This window comes from Muscardinus avellanarius, assembly GCF_963383645.1.
Source record: "Muscardinus avellanarius genome assembly, chromosome: 7".
NCBI classification, from domain to species: Eukaryota; Metazoa; Chordata; class Mammalia; order Rodentia; family Gliridae; genus Muscardinus; species Muscardinus avellanarius.
Window position 1 is genome coordinate 38,068,370 of NC_137793.1, and position 10,965 is coordinate 38,079,334.

Sequence of the window (10,965 nt, forward strand, 5' to 3'; positions counted from 1 at the left end):
CTTGTAAGCAGAATTCCTTACATCTTGCATGTAGAATATGTTTATCTGGCCTTGTCTGAAAAATCAGACCTGATAAGAGCATGACAAGGCCTGGTTGGTACTCAGTAGTTTGAAGAGCCCTCTCGCGCCATGCCGAACCCTGACATTTGGCTCAGTCTCCCGCCTTCATTGTCTCACTCAGCCTGGTCTGCTGCGTGCATTCTAAACATCTGCATTTGAGTTTAATATTCCTGCCTAGACAATGTTGAAAGTCTTATTAAGCTCTAATTTCCTTGCTCAAACCCCATGAATTAAAGTTCGACCATAAGATTATGCTTTTTTTTCCTCAATGAAACTAGGCCCATAGTTTCAACAGTTCATTTTTGTGCATTTGGTAGTCGTCTCACACAAAGACCAAATACACAAAACGAAAGGTTGCCTTATATCCAGGCATCTGAAGGTCACAAAGAAGGAACTAATGTACCTACTGGTGCTATGCCAGATAGGAGGTGGCGTCTGTATGCTTGTTTATTCTTCTTTTCTTCTTCCTCCTCTGCTGAGAAGTGTGGGATTTTGATAGCAAAGCAACAAGCTAAACTGAAAACACCAGATAAACAGTTTCAAAACTAAGCTTTCTAGAGGCATTAAAAATAAATTTCCATTTATAAGCTGGGTGTGGTGGCACACACTTGTAATCCTAGCATTCGGGAGGCTGAGACCAGAGGATCGCAGTTCGCGGACAGCCTCAGCTACTTAGTGAGGTCTTCTACAACTCAGTGAGATCTGGTTTCAAAATAAAGAATAAAAAAAAAAAATAGGGCAGGGGGTGTGGCTTGGAGGTTGAATGCCCCTGGGTTCCATCTCCAGACCCGCAAAATAAATAAATAAATAAATAAATTAATTAATTTCCATTTATAAATAAATGAGATTTCCTCTACAATTAAGCAAAATTAGAAATATTTGTGCTTTAGGATTTATCTGGTAGATTATGCTGGGATCAAGTTAGTTTTTTAAAATAAATTTTTATTGGTGCATTGTAGTCATACTTCTTAATAGGATAAAAAAACTTGAGATATACATGCACACATCACCCAATCAACCCTAACCTCTCCCTGCCCCCTCCCTCCTTCCCATGCTTGGTTTCCTGATTAACTTTGATATGTTTGTTTAAGTACATCATTTGCTATAAAGAATTTCCCTCTTCCCCCCTCCCATCCCCTCAGGTCACTTTAATTGCTCTTCTACAGGATCTCTTCTTCATCTAGAGTTCCTCCTGTTATCCATTTCTCCCTAATTTTTGCACATTAGGGAAAGCATCTGATTTCTTATTTTATGTGACATTTCACTGCAAATGCCATAATTTTGTTCTTCTTTATGGCTGGGCAAATTCCATTGTGTACACATCCCAGAGTTTTGTAATCCACTCATCTGTTGAAGGACATCTTGGCTGGTTCCACAGTTTGGCAGTGGTGAATTGTGCATCTATGAACATGGTTGCTCATGCATTAGTTTGGTATTTTGGTTTTCATTCTTTTTGGTAGATACCCAGAGGTGGTATTGCTGGGTCATATGTAAGTTTGTTTTCCTTCTTCTGAGGATCTTCCATACTGTTTTCCAAAGTGACTGCATTAATATTTTTTTGGTGTTTAATTCCAACTTTTTTTTACTTTACTTTATTTTTTATACATTTATTTATTTATTTTCAGAAAAAATCTATCCTAACATGAAATATGAATGCTAAACACCCCAAAAAAGTCTTGAAAAATAACACAGCTAGAAGATGTACAATTTCTGATTTCAAACCTTATAAAGCAACAATAATCGAAACAGGGTAGTACTGCTACAAAGGCAGATATATAAACCAGTGGAGTAAAATAAAAAGCCTAGAAATAAATTCTTCCATATATGGTCAAGTTATTTTTGACAAGGTTTCCAAGAACATTTGATGAAGGAAATAATAATCTTTTCTCTAAATATTGTTGAAAAATAACAATTACATGAAAAGGCATAAAATTGGACCCTTACCTAAAACCATATACAAATATCAACTCAAAATAGATAAAAGACCTAAATCTTAAGACTATAAACTTTTAGAAGAAAACCTGGGTCATAAAACTTCACAACATTGACATTGGCAGTGATTTCTTAGATAAGATTCCAAATGGAAAAGGCAACAAAAGAATAAACAAACTTCATAAAAAATAAAAAAATATTGTACATCCAAAGGCAATGCAGATTTAAAATTTATTGATAAAATGGGATGAAATATTTCCAAATGCTATATCTGAAGGTATATTAATATTCCAAATAGAAATCCTAAAAATTAGCAACAATAAAAACAAAAAAATACAATTTAAAAATAGGTAAAAGATAGGTAAAAAATAGGTAATGAATCTCCAAAGATTTTTATATGATCAATAAACACATGAATATCACTCATCATTATCATAATATAACTAATCATTAAGGAAATACAAATAAAAACTATAGTGAAATACTACTTCCCATTTGTTAGGATAGCTACTTAACATGAATTACCTTGCTCCAGCCCTTTACCTTGAAATTGTTACTATCTTTACTTGTAAATTGATTTTCTTGTAAGCAGCAGATGGATGGATTCTGGTTTTTAATCAATTTTGCCACTTTATGTCTTCTTATTGGGGAAATGAGGCCATTTACATTCAGTGTGATTATTGAGAGATAACTTTTCATTTCTAACATGTTAAGATTTTTATTTCTGTTTGAAATACTGTTTATTCTTCTTTGCTTAGTTGTCTGCTGGATGGAAAATCTTGTTTCTCTGGTTCTGGTGTGTATTACCTATTTCTTCTTTTTTTTTTTTTTTTTTTTTTTTTGGTGGTACTGGGGTTCCTGGAAGCCCTTCTACCTCCGGGCTACACTCCCAGACCTATTTTTTTTATATTTTCATTTTTGGAAACAGGGTCTCCTAAGCCAGCGTGCGCGGCTGGCTTCGAACCTGCGCGATCCTCCTGTCTCTGCCTCCCAAGCGCGGGGATTACAAGCGTGCGCCACCACGCCCGGCCCTATTTCTTCTTTATAGTTCATCTCTTTGAGTATTTTCTCTAGTGCTGGTTTTGAAGACATAAATTCCTTCAGTTTCTGTTTGTCATGGAAGCTTCTTATTTCTCCATCTAATTTGATAGAAAGTTTTGCTGGGTAGGAAATTTTTGGCTGGAAGTTGTTTTCTTTCAGAGTTTGGAATATGTTACTCCAAGCCCTTCTGGCTTTCATGACTTGGTTTGGGAAGTCTGGAGTGATACTAATTGGTTTGCCTCTGAATGTCACTTGGCCTTTTGTTTTTGTTGCCTTTAAGATACTCTGCTTGGCTTCCACATTGGTCATTTTGACAATTATGTGGCATGGGGATCCTCTTCTCTGATCCTGTCTAATGGGAGTTCTGTAAGTTTCCTGGACCTGTGTATCAATTTCTTGCTCTATGTTTGGAAAACTTTCTGCTATTATTTATTTGAAAAGATTATTGATTCGTTTGGTTTCACCTTCTTTTCCCTCCTCTAATCTGATTATTCTTAGTAACCTAAGAATAACCTTAAAATGGGCCCATATTTCTTCAATGTCAGATTCCTGCTGTCTGAATTTTTTTCTAAGTCATAAATTATATATTCATTTTTGGAATGATCATCTTCTAGGAGCGAGATTCTATTCTCAATGTGGTCTAATTGATTGTTTATAGTTTGAATTGATGCCTTACCTCAGTGATTGCATCCTTTATTTCTTTTAGACTCTCTCTAAATTCTTTTCGAAAGTCCTTTATTATTTCTACAGTTATATTCCTGATTTGATCTTCTGGAGATCTCTGAATTTCTGTGTTATCAGGTTCTGATATTATGGGGTTGTGGGAATTCATTGCTCTATTGTTGTTCCTCTTCCCATGATTTCAGAAGTTTGTGCCTTCTCTGGGTTCTTCCCCGGGTCACCATGACTTCATTTAGGGTGCTCTTAATCTGGAGTTTGTGCTAATCTCAGCTGCCACTACTCCTTTGCTGGGTCGTATTGTAAAGTCTCAGACCCAGGGAGTAAATCAAGGCTGCACGAGACCGTGGGGGTGCCGGGCTGGTTGTTTTCCCACAGGGAGCTGCAACTAGGGTGTGGTATTTCTGCCACCGCTACTCCTTCACTGGTTGGTCTGTAAAATTTCAGACCCAGGGAGATTGTCAAAGCTGCGCAAGTCCCTGGGCATGCAGTGCTGGGATTTCTCCTATCGGGGCTGCAATTTCACTTATGGTTATTGTGCGTGCCGATCTGCAGCTGTCGTGGGCTTGGTGAACTCACCACTGCTGCTGGCAATATGGAGCCGCTGCTACGCCCTCAGCCGTGAGGCTGGTATATTTCTTTACTGGTTTTGAGCTATGTTCTGAGTCCCTGGAAGGCGTGATGATCTTGTCCACTGGGAGTTTTAGTCGTTCTTTGTGCCAGAAGAACTGCTGGATTATATCCAAATGATCCGCAGCTGCTCACTTCAGCTCCTTGTTTACCTTTCTTCTCTGGAGCCTGGTGCTGTGAGGGAAGATGGCGCTGGTGCAGCTCTGCCACCACATTGCAGGCTGGTTTCTTTTCTGGCCTCTGGTTGTTCTTCTAGAGTTCTTTTTCTCTGTCCTTTATATTTACATTTTTTATTTCTCTGATGATAGTGTTTTTTGGCTATGAAAAGCGCTGATTTTGTGGCAATAGAGATCAAGTGTTAGCAGGACTCATAAATGCTGCTTTTCTTGGTCGCCATCTTCCCAGAAGTCTCCAAGTTAGTTTTAATAACATTAGCTTGTATATGCTAAGCATATGCCTTTTGGGGTGGAAAGTTCAAGCAGGAAGCCTGTCTGTTGTATAGCTTCAAAAAGTGTTGTTGATGACTAGGATTTTTGAGCCAGTCATATTTTCACTAATATTGAGTCACATATAATATAGGTAAAGGTATGATTTACTTTTTTCAATGTCATATCAGCTGTGTACTTGCATGTGGATTAGAAGGTCTAATCTCAGAGGTAGAGTGAGTGTTAACAGTCTGGGCCTATGAGATGTTGACACTCATGGTAATGGCCATGCTAATCAGGCTGGAAGAGTCCACTCTAACTCATGGACTGAATTAGATTTAAAGTTCTTTCCTGATGATTTCCTTTATTCTCTGGTTAAGTTTGGAGAGGAGGTTACTTCTACCCTAAAGTCATAAGCCCTTCTCTGAGAGGATGCAGAGAAATCTGTGCTGCCCTTGATGGAAAACGGTTATCTGTAGCAGTCATGACTTAAGAGGGAATTGTGCCCCCAGATAGATTAGAAAATTGATTTGGCAGCTCCAGTAAACATGGTGAGATCAGACTTAAGGTAGCCTTTTCTTTTCTGCATGTCATCTTTGTGGTACAAGGGAAAGAAATTTGAAAACCCAAGTTCCTATTCCAGTTTTATCACCAACTTGGGCACATCTTTTTATTGTTTTTAATTATATTTGCTTAAAATTGTAAAATGAGTTAAGATAATTGATTTTAAATATTCTGTTATCATACACTTCTGTTGATTGATGAATATATCTATTGTTTAACAATGATGTGTCAATAAACTAGTTTTCCTAAAGGAGGAGAAAGAGGAGAAAGAGAAGAAAGCTCTGATTTATACCATTGGCCGATTTCATAGTGTAAACTCTTTCACTATAGTTGATCACAAGCTACTAACCTGATGCCTTGAACATGGCCTTGAGAAGAGATGCTGACCATGTGCTCAGAGAGTCAGTATAAGCTGACATCTTCCTGCCATTGTAAACACACAAACATCTAAATATGGGTGTTTGGTAAAACATCTGAATTTATCCCCAAAGTTGCAAGGTTTAAGAAACTTGCGTTCTTTGGCTTAAATAATATTTTTTATCCGACAAATTACACGGTAGTTATTGTACATTCTACCGTTATATAATTTTGTAGAAATTGGTAATTCTTTCCAGAGAAATAGTTCTGAGGATGGTATGAGTACTGGTCTCCTCATACGAGGGTTTTTTGGTATTATTTTTTATTGAGATAGAATATATTTAACAATAAATTCACTATTTTACTCATTTTAAAGCTTATAGTTTAGTGGCATTAACTATATTCACAACATTGTATTCATGAAGTTTTAAAGATGTACTTTTTTTGGTAAAACTAATGTATGTTTATTGAAAACATTTTGAAAATACACAATGTATAATGAAGAAAAAATTCTGTACTCCTTAGCTCCTAGGGATGATCACAATTAACATAATCTGAAACTACATTTATGAAGTCAAGTGTGGTGGTGCAAATTTGCAATCCCAGCATTTGGGAGACTGAGACAGGAGAATGGCTGTTCTTAGCCAGTCTCAGCTACTTAATGAGGTCCTTTGCAACTCAGTATGATCCTGTTTCAAAGATTAAAAAAATTGGAATGGGGATGTAGCTCAGAGGTAGAATGCTCCTGGGTTCTATCCTCAGTACAGAAAACAACAACAACAACAAACAAAACAAAAACAAAACAAACATATAAAACAAACAAAAACAAAAAAAACTACATTTCCTTCAAAGGTTTGTCAAAATAGTTTGGTAATCCTGAACGTATATTAAACACTTACTAAATATGTTTTGATTGTTTTCAAGAAGGCTTTCCCTTTAAAATCAGGAAAAATACATCTTGTTTCCTCCCTAGCAGCTGGAGCGCCCAGGGCCACAGTGGTTGCAATGGAACCAAAACCTTGTTTGGAAAATTCCATGCAACAGATTCAAGGAAGATTTGGCAGTGTGCACATATCCCACTGGCCAAGATGCTTTTGAGAATAGTCTAGAAACTCACTGGTAGATGGTGAGACTTTAGAACCAGTAAGGAGTTTAGAAAGCGTCTCCTTAAGGTCTTCATGTTTACTGAGCTCTCCTTTGTGTCCTGAGGGGACAGAGGACCCCACCCAGAGTCACCAGAGGCATCAATGCCGGGAGAGGGCGCCTTCTGGTTCACCTTTCACTCTTGACCTGGTCATCCAGCTCCTTTCACATGACAGTGCAGAGCAGAATTCCTCCTCATCTTACTCACTGGAGCGTGAAAACAAGCCAGGTCCCGGCTCCAGCAGTGGCCCACCTGAGTTTAGTACTGTCTTCAGACAGGACGAGAGAGGGCTATCCTCACACAACCTACAGCTTCTCATTTTCCACAGCTATTGTGTGGAGTAAGAGTGTACATATACACACACACAAGTAAAATGTATATACATATATAAAACAACATATATAGGTACAGTTTACTCTCAGCCATTAGCTTTCTTAGGTTTTGTAATTAATTTTTGTTTTGAGGGGAAGTACTAATAATTGAACCTAGGAGTACTCTATCTCTGAGCTACACTTCCAGCCCTATTTTATTTTTTAATTTCATTTATTTATTACATTTTTTAATTGGTGGAGTGTAGTCATACATATTAATGGAGAACACAACGGTAGAGGCATACACGCACACATCACCCAATTAGCCTGTACCCAATTCCCAACAGGGGCTCACTAAATTGCTAGTTTGACTAAGTTGCTGAAGCTGGCTGCCAAACTGCCATCCTCCTTTCTCAGCCTCCCAAGTATTGGAGTCACGGACGTATGTCACCATGCCTGGTTATTCATTTTAATATTTAAAAATTTTCCCAGTTATCTCAACTTCAGCTCATATTTTAGAATATAGCACCAATACATATTTTTGTTTTAAAATGAAGACTCTGTGTATTAGTTCTTTCTGCCACTTATTAGCAGGGAGACTTGAAAAAACCTATGCTTTAGTTTCTGAATCTGTAAAATGGAAGTAACAATATCTACATCATAGGTTTGTTGGGAAAGCAATTAGTTGATGTTTGTAAAAATTTTTTAATATGGCTTGGCACATAAGTATCCAGAATGTTTTTATATTTATTTTGATCAGTAGTTATAGTTATTTCTGCCAATATTTATAATAAACCATAAAGTTTTATTTAAAAAGCTGTCTTTGGAATTTTAAAAAGTAGCTTTATTAATTTATATGGTACAAAGCTCACCTGTTTAGAGTGTATAATTTAGTGGCTTTCAAGTATATTTACAGAGTTATGCAAGCATCCCACCTACTAATTTTAGAATGTTTTCATCACTCCCCAAAGAAACCTTGAACCCAAGAGCAGTAACTTCCCTCATTACCTTCCCCACTCTGCCCTAGGCCACTAATCTACTACTTTATTTTCTTTTTCTGTAGATGAGACATTCCATATCTCATCAGCAGAGAGAGAAGTATCTATTCTATACAACTGTATATAAATGGCTTTTGTGGCTGGCTTCTTTCATTTAGCATAATGTTTTATAAGTTAATCCATATATCATATAACAGTACTTCATTCCATTTTATGATAACATAATATTCCACTGTATGGATATATTACATTTTATTTATCTTTTCTTTTTTTTTTTTCGGTACTGGGGATGGAACCCAGGGGCATTCTACCTCTGAGCTACACCCCTAGCCCTATTTTTTATTCTTTGTTTTGAAGCAGGGTCTCACTGAATTGCAAAGGACCTCACTAAATAGCTGAGGCTGTCTGCGTACCATGATACCCCTGTCTCAGCCTCACAAATGCTGGGATTATAAGCGTGCGCCGCCGCCACGCCTGGTAGTATCTGTGCTTTAGTTGATAGACATTTGGATTGTTTCCATGCATTGACTATGAAGAATAATGATGCTGTGGATATCTTTCTACAAGTTTTTGTGTGGACATGTTTTTAATTCTTTTGTATATACTCAGGAGTAAAACTGATATATTTAACTGCTTTGTGTGTGTGTGTGTAGGGGTGTGAATAGATTCTGGAGATTGAATCCAGGGGCATTCTATCTTTGAGTTATACCTCCAGCCTTTTTTTAAAATTTGAAACAGGATCTCCCTAGGTTGCTGAGGGGCTCACTAAATTTCTGAGGCACTCTCACGGCCACAGTGAGCACTTAGCCCAGGCAGTCAGTTGTCATTTTGAGATTTTTTTATAAGTCCAAGTTTGAATTTGACATCAGACCCTTGCACCCATTAAAAAGCGGGTAGGTTTGGTGATTAGTGTGGCCACCTCGTGGGCTAAGAGCCAGTCAGTTTCTCTAACACCATGGTTTAATTTCTTGTTAGGTTTTCAGAGAAGGAGAAAAAGAAGAGGCAGGAATTTATTTATTGTGTAATTGCTATATGCCAGAGACTACATATAGAAACTTATATAATACCTCGATATTGCTAGGAAATAGGTTTTTTTCCCCACCATTTTGGAGATAAGAAAATGGAAACTCAAGGGAAATCATCTCTTTTCCTAGTCCACGCATTCAGTTACATGGCGACAGAGCTGGGATTCCAAAGCAGGCCTGGAGAATCCAAAGGTCTACCTGTGTCCACTGTAACTCACTGCCTTCCCAGGTCTGGGTTGAGCTTAATAACCTTATAATACAATTCTTTATCCTTTGAAGATAGAATTCTTTGAGGAATCTTAAAGCAACTGTAGTTGGAATGATGGAGGAATTAATAAATACTTACAATATATACTTGGTTTTCTACTTGTAGTTTTACAAAATTTAAACCAGGAAACAAAGCCAAAGGCCCTAAACCGAAAGCCTAACCATAGTGCTTGCTTAGAAGGAACTCAAAGAAACCCAAGCCCAAACAAAACCTATTTTTTTTTTTTATTAAAAGGAACTTAAAACCCAAACTTAGAGTTGACACGACCAATGTGACTCGGCACCAGCATATTATGTGGCATATATATTCCCTTCACTTGAAACGGGAAGTACTGATTTCTGAACAATTAGAGTCTCAGATTGCAACCATACCTTTTTTTTTTTTTTTTTTTTTGGTGGTACTGGGGTTCCTGGAAGCCCTTCTTCCTCCGGGCTACACTCCCAGACCTATTTTATATTTTTGAAACAGGGTCTCTTACGCCAGCGCGGCTGGCTTCGAACCTGCGCGATCCTCCTGTCTCCGCCTCCCAAGCGTGGGGATTACAAGCATGCGCCACCACGCCCAGCGCAACCATACCTTTTGAGTCTCTTCTAGCATTGCTCACCGTCCCTCTGCTTGAATGACAGGAGAACCCAAACACTCCCAGTTCTTCTATGCAGTAAACATACAAAATGCACTTAGTTAGTTGGGCATGGTGGCGCACGCTTGTAATCCCAGCAATGGGAGGCTGAGACAGGAGGATCACAGTTTGCAGACAGCCTCAGCTACTTAGTGAGGCCCTTTGCAACTCAGTGAGACTCTGTTTCAAAATAAAGAATAAAAAAAAAGGGCTGGGGGTGTTGCTTGGAGGTAGAATTCCCCTGGGTTCCATCCCCAGTACAGAAAGAAAAAATGCACTTGGTTCTTGAGAACTTTAAAGTCTGTGGGATCGTCCTGTGTTCGTACCACCACCGATAAGAAAAATGCTCCAAGGAGTAACCAAAGCCCTTCTCCATGTAACACTCTGTCTTTGAGATCCCCCCAAATCTCTTACATGACAAAGGGGCAATACCACCCTCTATAGTGTTTTTTTCTCTAGGTCTGAAGCCTGTCACTTACAATTCCAGGTTCGGATCCACTGGCCTTGCTTCCCTTCCCCGGAACTTGTTCCTCCAGGGCGTGAGCTGAGCTTGCAGCTTCTGCTGGATGCTCCTTGCTGGCAGGGCCTGTGGTCTTCCCTTCATCTCTTAGAGGCTAGCTGGCCAGGAGCCGGCCAGTGGTGGCCCTGTTGGCCCCGGGGTTTGCTCTGCCTTCACAAGTGCCGGATCAAAGTTTCTCTTTCAGAGTCTGCTCAGCCTGATGGGATCAGCCACACCTGAAACTCATATCTGCCTTCAGGAAGTAACCATAGAAACATTGTGACTGGTGAGATCACACCACCTCCTCGCCTCCAGTGCTTTTCATCTATCTTGACGCTATGGAATTACATTGGTGATCCCTTACTCATGACTGCTATGTGTGACTCCCATCCTGACATTTGTCCTCACTAGAGG

The 10,965-nt window shown here is 38.7% G+C and overlaps 1 protein-coding gene across 1 annotated transcript in view; it reads right to left on the reverse strand.

The window, feature by feature from the left end:
• Positions 1 to 10,656, reverse strand: part of GRAMD2B (GRAM domain containing 2B) — a gene marked incomplete at both ends in the record, with an annotated part of 151,296 nt that extends 140,640 nt beyond the window's left edge. The window contains one exon of the mRNA XM_080698309.1: positions 10,532 to 10,656. Coding sequence (XP_080554435.1) covers positions 10,532 to 10,656 — 125 coding nt within the window. The remainder of the gene's footprint in view (positions 1 to 10,531) is intronic.
• Positions 10,657 to 10,965: the final 309 nt, after the last annotated feature.